At 45.7% G+C, this 11,971-nt stretch overlaps 2 protein-coding genes and 1 long non-coding RNA gene across 5 annotated transcripts in view; 1 reads left to right on the forward strand and 2 right to left on the reverse strand.

Moving 5' to 3' along the window:
- The window catches only part of LOC109537240 (glucose dehydrogenase [FAD, quinone]), a 386,158-nt gene that overhangs the window by 36,261 nt on the left and 337,926 nt on the right, over positions 1–11,971 (reverse strand). The gene's annotated exons all lie outside the window — the stretch shown is intronic.
- LOC109537222 (AT-rich interactive domain-containing protein 4B) lies at positions 241–7,427 on the forward strand. 3 transcript variants are annotated; one of them, XM_019903841.2, is made up of 22 exons: positions 241–555; positions 623–733; positions 791–950; positions 1,012–1,180; positions 1,234–1,452; positions 1,509–1,701; positions 1,753–2,134; positions 2,209–2,687; positions 2,739–2,950; positions 3,029–3,321; positions 3,378–3,550; positions 3,603–3,878; positions 4,034–4,262; positions 4,315–4,538; positions 4,599–4,803; positions 4,863–5,134; positions 5,184–6,122; positions 6,237–6,427; positions 6,489–6,604; positions 6,663–6,971; positions 7,030–7,170; positions 7,234–7,427. In XM_019903841.2, exons 1-22 carry the CDS (start codon positions 553–555, stop codon positions 7,269–7,271), a joined length of 5,334 nt encoding a protein of 1,777 aa, XP_019759400.2. In that variant the 5' UTR covers positions 241–552; the 3' UTR covers positions 7,272–7,427. The 3 variants fall into 3 exon arrangements, with proteins under 3 accessions (XP_019759400.2, XP_019759401.2, XP_019759402.2); XM_019903842.2 differs by having other exon boundaries at positions 4,321–4,538; XM_019903843.2 differs by having other exon boundaries at positions 2,224–2,687.
- LOC109537225 lies at positions 7,602–9,234 on the reverse strand. The gene is made up of 3 exons (XR_002171906.2): positions 9,019–9,234; positions 7,993–8,024; positions 7,602–7,934 (listed from the first exon to the last, which is right to left on the reverse strand). It is a non-coding gene; the product is annotated as an uncharacterized LOC109537225 (long non-coding RNA).

Below are 11,971 nucleotides of genomic sequence, written 5' to 3' on the forward strand. Positions count from 1 at the left end.
TGCTTGAAATGTTATTGAAACTTCAACGGAAATCACAGAGGTCATAAACTGAAATCAAATACCCCGCTAAATTTTGATGTGAACCCAATCGATAAAGAAGATTTCTTCTGTCAGTAGTGAAAATTAGAGTTTAGTTTTTATTGCAGCCGCTGAAATTAGCGACAAATAGCATTCTGCAGACGTAAATGTAAGTTTCCAATCTATACCGTCTGTGATCTGTGCATTAACCTGTCGCCCTTTGACAGACGCCATATGTTGTCAAGCGAATTTTTCAACAACACAACCGTAAAATTTATAAACACAGCTTTTAATACTAATCTAAGACAATACCATATGAGTATACCGCTGCTAGTTAGCTATTTAGCAATGTAGCGACAACTCAACCATCAGTGCACCGAATTTTTGGATGTTTATTTGTGAAATTGTGCTAGAATCATGACCTCCTTTTAATTCGCACATCCCCTAACGTTCTCTTCGCTTGTACCACTCTAAGTCAACATTGAACCGGCGATCTTAGATAGTAAAGTTGTGCATCTTTGCTTCACAACCAAAATGGTAAGTTTATATACCCTGGAAACATGCCCTTACGTGAGCAGTTGTTTGAGCCCTCTTACTGTTTCAGCAAGCTGACGATCCTCCGTACTTACCAGTTGGTACAGCAGTGAGTGCCAAGTACAAGGGAGCCTTTTGCGAAGCCAAAGTCAGCAAAGTGGACCGCATTGTGAAATGCAAGGTTAGACCATAGGCCTGGAGCAGGAACATCCGTATTGATTGTGCTGGTTTTCCTTAGGTGACGTTCAAAAGCGGGCTGGGAGCTGCCACAGTGTCGGATAATGAAATAAAGGGCACCCTGAGAGTGGGGCAACAGGTTCTGGTGAAGCACAACGATCATAAGGAACTGGTGGAGGCCACTATCACTAAAATACAAGATTGCAGCCAATATACAGTTGGTTAGTACTTGACGGTTTCTTGAGTATTACTCAGTTGAGTTGAGTGTGTTTGTGTGTGCAGTTTTTGATGACGGCGACATCACCACCTTAAGACGGACTGCACTTTGCCTGAAGAGCGGCAGACATTTTAATGAGAGCGAAACGTTGGACCAGCTCCCGCTAACCCATCCAGAGCACTTCGGTATCCCTGTAATGGGCGGCCGCAGAGGCAGGAGAAATCGGCTGCTTAAGTACTGTTCCAAATCCGTTTCTTGTCTTTGAGGTAAGTCATATCATTTTGTAGAGACGAGAGCAGTGATGACGAAATTGAGGAGGAAAACGAGCCAGATTTGGAGGGATACACGCAAGATATTGGCCGAGTTGTCAGTGTGGAAACTGGCGAAACGAAGCGCGGCAAGGAAAAGTGGTTCCCCGGTTTGATTGTCATCCCCTCTGCCCAACCAACTGTGAAAATCAACGTCAAAGATGAGTTTCTCATCAGATCTTTCCGGGATGATCGATAGTAAGCCTTTAAGGCAACAAGCACGAACTTGCAATTAATTTCCCTCCCTCTGACAGCTACACAGTTCCGAAAAAAGAGGTCAGCGAGTTTAACAAGGAGCTAAGTGAGCGCATCGAGAGCTCAGGTCTTGCCGAAGCTATCCAGAAGGCGAACAAATTCCTGAACGGCAACGATTTGCCGCTACATTGGGAGAAAAGCTCGCTCTTCAACCTGTCAGTGGACAGCGACAGCGACGACAACGCAAGCGACGTAAGCCTAGTTTAGTGCTCATTTCATCAAATAGAACCAGCGAACTTTCAGACTTCCGACGAGGAACAAAGCGAAGAAAAGGACCGATTTGTGGCTCAGCTGTACAAGTACATGGACGATTCCGGAACCCCTTTGAACAAGACACCGACGATATCCAGCAAGGACATTGATCTGCATCGTCTGTTCCGAGTGGTGCATAAAATGGGCGGCTGCAATCGTGTGACCAATCAAAACAAGTGGAAATCGGTGGCGACCAGAATGAAGCTCACAGTGAACCAGAATGTTTCCAATCAAGTCAAGTCAGTGTATAAAAAATGCCTACTGAGCTACGAGGGATTTTTTCGCACACTGGGTGTCACAATGTCGAACCCCACTCGCCCGACCAAGAAGGACAAAGGCAGAAGCTTGATTAGAGACAAAGATAGGACACCGAGTAAGTGTGGATTAATCTGTTAAACATGAATTAGAAGATCTTATTGTAAAACTAAATCGAGCCCTTTTCTCAAGTAAATCAAATTCCAGTGAGCAGCCCTAGGCCAGAACGAGAAGACGATATGCCCGAGAAGCTAGTGGAACGGAAGAGCACCCCATTACCGGAGATCCGAACCAAAAAGAAGTCCGAATCCAAGGAAAAGGATGTCGTGCCGAAAAAACCGAAATCTGAACCTCGCGATCCTGGCAGCGACTTCTCAGACACGCCCAGCACATCGGGGATGCGCTCCAAACGGCAAGACGTCAAAGTGTCCAAGGAAAAGAAAATCAAAACGCCGCAAGGCGAGAAAATCAAGATGCCGATGGAGAAGTTTGAGGACTATCCGAAGAAAGAGGAAAAGGTGCAATTCACACGCTCTAAATCCTCCAGCAGCTCCAGCTCCGCGTCCAAGCTGAAAGATGTGCCGAAAGAAGTCACCCTCACTAGACCTAGCAAGGAATCGCCCGCAAAATGTTTACCCAAATCGCCGAAGAAAGGGATCAAAGAAGAGGAGGTAACCCGAGAATAAGCTGTCTGATTCAGTGAAAAACTAGCTAAGTTTCAGGGAGTACAAGACAAGGACAAGAAGCCAAAGATCAAGAAGGCTTCAGAGATCCTTATCGAACCCCACCAAACAGCCAATATTGGGGACAAACTGATCGTCTACTACGGACCTACTAACGAGTCCAAAGTCACCTACGAAGCTAAAGTGGTGGACATGGATAAGGACCAAACAGGGCCCATTTACTTGGTGCATTACACAGGCTGGAATACCAGGCAAGAACAACGGTTTTTCCTCAGACGGGTAAAACAGTAGCTGGATACTTATGTAATTCATGTTTCGTCCCTCACCAGATACGATGAATGGATTCCAGCTTGTCGCGTAGCTGAAAACCTTAGTTCTGGCGCAAAGTCGAAAAGAAGCAAAGTTCCAGCTCCAGTCAATGTAAAGCCGGGCTCTTCAGGCGGTCCATCAGCATCTTTCCCCAAGTTGCCATCAACGAAGAGAAATCGCCTTACTTCGGTGTCCAGCAGAGAGGAGAAGCCTCCCCGATCCACCACTCCATCGAGCGGAGCTTCTTCGAGCAGCACGTCGAAAAGCCCCGCCACGTGCACAGTGCGCTCGAGTCGTCTGGCGGCAAAACAAGGTAGCAAAATTTTGATTACCAACAACAAGTTTCCACGAGCTTTGTCTGTGCTGCAGAGGCAAAGAAGCGGCGAATTTCTGGTCAAACGGACGCCTTTCTCCCGTCGGAATCGGACAGCGACAGTTGCGAAAGCGAAGCAGAACTGCCCAGAACGCGAAGCGGCAGCCTCAAAACCGAAGACGCAGACCTCAGAGTGTACCGGAAGAGACAATCGCGTTCCACACCAACGGTGAGTTTTTCTCTCTTTGCTCTAACAATCCTTATCTTGGGGTTGGTTACAGTCACGGCAGCAGAAGCGCAAGGAGGACGGCAACAAGGACGAACCGTCCAGAAAGAAAGCCAAGAAGTACTCAGCAGGTGAAAGCGACGAGGAGGAGGAGAGTCTGCGCCATCCGAGAGGACGGGACTTTGATTTGAACGAAATTCGCAATGAGCTCAAGGGAATTTCGCAGGCAATTAAGCCTCCGTCTGCGGCTGGCGCTGACAAGGACGCTGTCCCGTCTGAGGAGGGTTTCGACAAGGTCCAATCGATTAAAGAGGAGCTGATCGACGTTAAGGTACTAAATGTAGGGCTTTCAATCACAAGCGCGTGATTTGCAGTTCACTGAAGGAAAACCCTACATAATGGTTTATGAGCAAAGATGCACCGGGGTGTTATTTTGACACTAGTCGCGACTTCCACAACAATTAACTCTAATGAGCGTTTGATTAGGTTGAGGAAGATCCAACGCCGAAACTGTCGCCCAAGGCTGCCACTTTAGAGCCTTCGTGCAGCTCTGAAGACATTTACGAGTTCAAGGAACCGGAACCGTTTGAATTCGAAGCCAGAGCGAAGCTGGGCGATGATAAAACGTCGAAAAAGCGACTGCCTCGGTTATTCGAGCCATTGGAGGACAAATCCCCTAGAAAAAGAACTGGGGCACTTTCCCCACTCTCTCCTGGTGAGTGTTAAGGCTGGGGATTTTTAATTGCAATGTAAACAAAATGAACCAGTTGCAGGCAAAAGCGACAAACTGGATCATCCAGAGCCCAGGACGTACTCGCGTGCTCCGAAGAAAATGATGCTTTCCGATGATGAGGACGAAGACGAAGACATAATGGATGAGGAGGGTATAGCTATGAGCGACATCAATGAAGACCCGTTCGATAAGCTGATTGAGTCGCCGAGTTTCAACTTGAGCAAGACCGGATTGGAGCCGGTTGTTGAAAAGCCCGTGGTTGGTTTTTTAGGAGAAAGGTCGAACAAATTCAAATCGAAATTCTCTCACTACTTGCAGGCTCTGTTCGCTGAGACCTCAGCTGAGCTGTTCAAAGAGCCGGGAGAAACGTCGGATGAGTACAGCCGCGACATGGAGCTGTCGGACTGCGAGTCTCAAACCCAGATCTACAGCCGCGGTGTCTACAACTTGTTCACCGGGACATTTTCCAAGTCGCCCAATGAGAGAAACACTCCTGACTTTGCCAGCAGCAAAACCGATGAAGGTGAGTGACCAAGCCAGATGCGGTAGATGTAGCTAAGCTGTTGAACTTGCGAACTGCAGGAAAAACGACGAACAGTGACGACGACGAGATTCAAGCTCAAATTCAAAGGGCGATTGATCAGAGCTCGTCAACAGACGATGATAGCAGCAGCGTTCTCATAGATATTCCCTTAGCAGCCAGCAGTTCGCCGAAAACTCTTGAAGATCCATCCACTAGCAGCAGCAGCATTGTTCCGGCTTTAAGTCTGTCGGCCGCCGTTTCGGTGATTGCGCCCTCATTATCAATCCGAGTGCATGAGATGGACGACGTTATTCCGGAACCGCCCAATCAGGTAAGGAAATTAAAATTTGAAAAAGTATCTCCAACGTGCGTCGCCATAGGAGCCTATCGAAGCGCCTGCGCCACCGCCACCATCTGCACCTTCTCCCGGGCCAGTGGCAGATTCAAAGCCTCATTCCCCTAAGAAGCCCATCGATCCAGCGCTTCAAGAAACCGACAGCTCTTTGTTAGAGTCCATCGTTTCGAAGCCCCCGTTGATTCTCAATCCAATGCTAGACGACACTGGCAAGGAGCTGACGGTGAAAACTGGCACCCGAATCGCCGACTCAATTCTGCAGAAATTCAACTTCATCAAGAACAACATAGAGACGAAGGGGTCAAAAGTAGAATCGGCGGTGCCCCTTCAGATCAGCGCCATTGAGAAGCTGGAGACTCGTACAACTTTGTCCAATCCTGGCGCGTGGAAACAGGATGCTGACGAAGCCGGACCGTCCACCTCCGAAGTGAAAGAGAGCGAGGACGAGCCGGAGGAGGACCCCAGGGTTAAGCCCGACGCGCTGCCGCGTCGCCATAGAGGGGCGCTCAGCAAGGCCATTGTCGAAGATTCGGACAGCGATAGCAGCGACTCGGAGAACCTGGTGATCCGGTCCGAAGATGAAGACGACGACGACGACGACGACGACTCGCAAACCAATTCTTCCGACAACAAGCCGCTGATCGAGTGCAAGAACACGGACAGCAACATGTCTTCTTTGCAGAAAACCCTCACCACGACCGATGAGTCCCAATCCCAATCCCAACCCCCAGAGGAGGAGAAGCGGAACTTCAGTTTCGATTCGCCACGAGAAGTGCCTGAAGAGGAGGAGGAAGTTGCGGTGGGGGAAGAGGACGAGGCGCACCCAGTCCCCGAAAAGAAACCGGAGCCTCCTTTGGAGGTGAAGGAGGACGATCAAAACTTGCTCTGTCTGGAGGTGCTGCCTAGGAGTCCCGCTTCGGTTCCAGATTTTCCTGGACCCAGTGAAGCCCCCAGTACGTCATCGGTAAGTCAAACTCACAAATTACTGAAGAGTTTTCTGTATGAAACACGTTCAGTCGCCATGTTGTTTCAATATCTCTTATTTTTCATTAATTTAAGTGTCTAAATTCTTTTTAAGGTACACGAGATGCCATTTGCTAGCGCTCCAGGCTCAAGCAACAGCAAGATATTGCTGGAAACAAAAAAGCACCAACCGCCACCTTTGCTGTTCGCGGCAGAGCGCGGAAACAGAGCGGACGCGCCTGCCACGCTTGAGAATTCGGCCCCCACAACCCCAGAGAGCACCATCAGCAATCTGTCGCCTAGAGGGTGAGTCCATGAAAATAACCCAAAAAACGACCCGCTTCAAGCGCGCTTTGTTTCCCTCTAGGGAAAATGGTACCGCTTCGCCTAATTCGAACGACAGTAAGTCGAATGAGGGCGAACCAGGCTATGGAGAGCAGCGAAGAAGCGCCGGCTTGAAAGTTTCCCACTATTGCGAAGAAGGTAAGCAGTAGCAGCAAAGTAAGCAGCTGGACAGAATGGTTGATGGCTGATGTTTTAGATGCGCAACCAGGCAGCGACGTATCAACGTCCAGGAAAGCGACTGATTCGTTCGGACCGCCGATGGTACACCGAAAACGACGTCGGTCGTTGCGCAATTCTGAAGACGGATGTTCCGGTGTCGCGGTGCTAACAGGCAAACGAGGCCGAAAGCCGCGGCAGCGTCGCGACAGCGACAGCGACGACGCTTCGGAAAGTTCCATGGCCGGAAGCGGCACGGGCGGTACTACGCCCGGAAGTACCACGTCCATGTACGATCGATCGGCACGGTCGCCACGACCTTCCAAATACAACTTCTTTGTCGAATTTGGTAAGTTCTAATGAGAAACGAGCGTGGAAATTGGAGGTTGAGCGCTGTTTGCTTTTAGACCCCAGCCTGGACAGCAGCCAGAGAATCGCAGTGCTGCAGCAGAAGCTCTCTGAGCTGCGCAAAACTTATGCAGACGTCAAGGCGGAACTGGCCACCGTAGAGCGAAGAAGGAAGAAGCTCCGGAGACGAGAAAGGGAAGGTTAGATGGCATTTAGAAAGTCAGAGAAAGAATGAAAAATAAATACTCTAAAATGTGTTTTAGCTTTGAAGACTGCCAAACAGGAGCTGGCCTGCACGTGACAAAAGGGCGGAAAAGTAGCGATCGACGTGGCTCTAGAATGAAAGAGAGTCTGGAGAACAGGGATGGGAACCGTTTTTTCCTTCAGCTGTATTTACAATTTACATTACCATGTAAAGGCCTGGTGTTATGTACATAGATTAATGTGAAATTATTAAGTTTTGTTTTCATTTCCTAAAATCTGATAGTCGGCATAGATAACAACCGAATCGAGCATTTTTGGGTTTCGGTTGTTATCTTGATTGATACACTATTGGAGCGCCAGTAATCGTAAATGTGGTCTTCGTATCGTTTTACGAACGCAATTGAAGGCTGGCAAATAAAACAGATTAAAGTAGTAAAGGGAGGTTTTGTTGTAGATTTTTTTCCGTTTTATAAAATGACCAAGGCTTTTGCTCGAATGTTCGAACAATGAAGCCAACACACCTTTGAAGATGCTAGCCATGCGTGCTAACGAAACGTCAGGATCAAATTCTTATCAGCGGCGGCATAAAAATATCCCCTTGTTCTATTGAAGATTGTTAAAATTAATTGAAAATCAGGTATAGCAGGAAATATAGTCTGTTTTGACAGTGACGGATTATAGCTTATTTTTCAGTGCAAAATAGTGTTCACTTCAGTGTTCGACCATGGTATTTTTCTGACGTTGATCATCTGTGAAGCATCTGGTTGACGGGAGAGAAAAAACACTGATGGCCGATTGAACTAGGTTTTAATACTTACTTTGTTCGATCCACTGCTTGCATGTGAGGAGCCTAAAAATTTAAAAAAAAAACATTATTTTGAACACGTGTATGTTCAGTTGTCTACAAGATGAAAGTGATCGATCAGTTTGGAAAGGAAACTCGTTGCAGTTGTGATTACCTAATTTAAAAAATCCTAAAGAGAAAAGTATGCAGCGCACAGCGGACGTTTGTTTAAGCGGAAAATAAAGTCAGACGTCTTTTGGATGTTGGTGTAACATTTCCGAGATACAAACGCTATTTAACCGCTTCCAAATGCAGGAGCAAACAAACAAAAAAGATCGAAATAATCCTCCAATCAATGTGGTACATTTAACATCCAGCAGAACTATTTGAAGGGTGGTTTTTCTGAAACTCAAACCGTTGCTTTCGTTCAAAAAACGTCTGAGCGCTACCAGGCATGGGAAGCAAAGGGTGCCCATGAAGAGATTCTTCGAAGAAAAAATTCGTCAAACAAGTTTCAGTGCGCTCAACAACGTCCATCGCATCGCCCCTCTTCGTTCATCCTGTTCAACAAAACCGCTACGTGGAATTCTAAAAATACCGCCGCATCGATCCGAGCGCCTCGTGTGTTTCAGCTCCATTTTCATTTTTTTGTATTTTTAACCGCCCCGCAGTTTTTCCCTGTGGAATCCCCCATCCGAAGAAGATCCCAAGGGATTTATTTAGCGAGTCCACGACATCTATTCCTCATCTTCTTCCATTGCGTGAAGATTATTTCGACTAGTAGGCCAGTCTCTACATGGTCGGCTCACTGAATCAGCCAATAGCAGCGTGTTCGCTGTTCCAAAGCATGTTGCGATTGGGCCGAATGCGTGCAACGCTCAGCGAAAATAGTACAGGGTGACTCAATCCCAATGGCAAAAGTCCACTGAGATACGGGCGTATTTTTAAAATATTGTACAAATAAGATAAGACGCGCATTTGGAGCGTCTTAGCGCGACGCGATAACGGTTTTGAAATATGTGTGGCAAACGTTCGTCCCAATTTCCGAACACAAACTTACATTTGTTATTTTTTTCTTTTCTTTGGCGCTCTACACCCAATCACGGGAGGGATTTTGGGTGGATGTAAATGGGGAAACACCGCCAACATTCTTCAAAACGTTTCGGTTACCACTCACTGTCATCGCTGCACAAATTTTTATTTGGGCCACTCGTTGATTTGCGATTCTTAACTAGCAATTTTCAGTTGATTTCTGACATGTCACTGTGACTTTGACGCAATTGCAATAAATAGTGACACAACTTTGACATTTTCGACTCAATAAAATGAAATGTTCGCGACATTTTGAGAACGATATTATTAACGTCAGCCAATGAATTTTGTTCGATTTAACTTGATCCAATTGATAAATTAAAGCGTTTTTTTGAGACTTTTCGATACAATAAACTACTTTGTTGATCACGTCCTTTCTACATTTTCCAGTCTTCTATTGACTGAAAGAAATCCAATTTATACAGGGTGATTAAGATGTTTTAAGTAATATGTTTGAAAAAAAAGTTCATATCAAACACAACACTGACAAGGTGATGTGAACCTTAATAAAATAAAGCCGCCATACAACATCAATTGTACGTTAGTCGACCGAGGAAACTTTGGCTTTTGCGCTTGAAGACAACATGCATTTAACATATGAAAGATGCTTACTTAACTGGCTTTTAAAAAGGAAAATCGAAATCATCATTTACAAGCATTAACGTTCATTTTACATCACGATAAGCATTTAGGAGACAAACGTCAATTTCTGTTCCTTTGTCGCAATTATTCCAGTAAATTAGTTGATTTCCATTAAACAGTCAGTGTCACAATCTGGATGACAGTGGTCCGGTAAAAAATTGACTTTTGTTGATGGAAGGCAACATCTAAAAAAAAACTTAAATGGCATTCATCATTAACTAGCTTTAAACGTTCATTTTACATCGCGATAAGCATCCATGTTTTTGACATTCCGAAACATTTAGCGGCTTTGTGAGACAGATGTCAAATTGTGACTGTCGCAATTATTCAAGTTGACAATATGGTTGACAGTGATATGTCGAAAAAAACAGTAGATTAGGCGCCATAATAAGCAGCAATTATGAAAACTTGTTGACAGGACTGGTAGAAGTTAATCCGCAAAGTCTCCGCTGCCGGAAGTAACAACCGGCACGCATTCGATTCTTTTAATTTGAACTCGATCCCCTTTATCCGATCCGAAAAATCGGTTGTCATCAAATGACAGCTAGTGGAAGACGGGGGCAAAAAAAACTTGTCACGTCAAGTGACATTTAAGTCGAACCCAAAGGCATTAATGGTCGCGAATTTTGATTATCTTATTTCCATTATTATGCTTGAAATACAGAGTAGAAGTTTCGAAATTATCCATTCCATGGTTATATGTAACTAGCGAAGCGGGCCATCGAAGCGATTGACCTGGTCGCCTTTGTTTGTCCGACCCTCGGCTACAATACGCGACTGGGCGACTGCAGAGAGAAATAGACTGGAGGGTCGCTTGTGTTGTAGCTTTCCGTGAAAGCAGCACAGTGTAGCCGAGCAGTGTGCTGTGGACTAATGACGTCAGGTGAGTGGGATGGAGCAACGCGGCAGTGGCGGGTGTGAGCAAGACAACGCGACAAGAAACTTATTAGAGTAGGGAGAACGAACGACCCAACCTAACCAGACCCCGGCCCGTCCAACAATCGATCCGAATGCCGGAATAGACAGAGAGAGCGCTATGTTTTATGCATGGTTTTGAATTGTGGACGGGCCGGCAAACGGCTGAGTCACAGTAATTGATAATAACTTAGGCATTGCTCTTTGCTATTAGGATGAAAACTGAATTGGACTGAAAAGCGGCACAAAACCACTTCTTCAGCGGAGCCGCTCAGTTTCCCGGACCTCGATGGACATGTTCCCTTTACTTTTATGGACAAATAGGCCTCATTTCGCCCGTTGTCGCCGCACAATCTGCAAATTACCATTTTTTATTTATGTGTTGGGATTGGTGCGCGTTAGCAGTACCGATGTCTCAACTCGACCAAGCACCAATCTTTTTTTCCCATCCATCCCGTATTTTCCCCATGGACAATTACCATAGCAACCACCTCTAATCACAACAAATTTCCTGCCACAGTGACAGTCAGGATTTTGCGATTTTTACCGAAAACCATATCAATACCTTCTTCTGTATGTACATAAACACTGAAGGTTTTTTCCAGCCAATTATATCTACTATACCTAGGTATCCGTAGATAGATGGCATAATAATAACCGAATCAAAGCCGCAGTAGGTGAGCTGGAATCGAGCCTAGCCTTCCGTACAAGGGAAGATCGAAAATGTGTACGTTAATCGTTAATTAAAACCCAAAGTGCGACTCCTGCTAAAAACTCGCGGGGCACGCCACTGGACGCAATACAACTGCAATTACTCAGTTATATGATAGATTGATAGCCTTTTTTGAATTTGTAGCCGACCCCTTAAGTACGCTACTGGTCACCGTTCAGTATAAGAACAACGTGTGACATCTTCAAGGTATTCCTTTCTTCCCTTTTCTGGAAGGAAATAGAAAAGTCAGAAAATGGGAGCCTCCAATCCTTACACACTACAAAATTTATTGGTCGGCCGTTGACGTTAACAATGTTGTTGTTCAAATGACATTTGTTGCGCTGTGCAAATGGAACATTTGTGCCATAATGTTATGAGTTCATTATCTACGTCACAATTAAAGCATGTTTGAAACAATAGTTGTTGGAATGTAGGTTTTTTTTGGATTTTAAGGCGGTCAGAGTCGTCAAACAAAGCTGTCAAGATGTCAAACATGCGTGCTAGCGAAACTTCAGAACCAAATTTTGATCGACGACGGCGGAAAAGCTCCAAAAATCCTGTTAGAAACTATGATCGTGAAAGTTCTTGTTTGAGAGAAATCAAAACGTCTCATTTCCTACATTTCATTAAGAATTCTACGCGAGTTTTGTGA

This window comes from Dendroctonus ponderosae, unplaced genomic scaffold, assembly GCF_020466585.1.
Source record: "Dendroctonus ponderosae isolate FM_Combo_2020 unplaced genomic scaffold, Dpon_F_20191213v2 Dpon_F_20191213_10, whole genome shotgun sequence".
Taxonomy (NCBI): domain Eukaryota; kingdom Metazoa; phylum Arthropoda; class Insecta; order Coleoptera; family Curculionidae; genus Dendroctonus; species Dendroctonus ponderosae.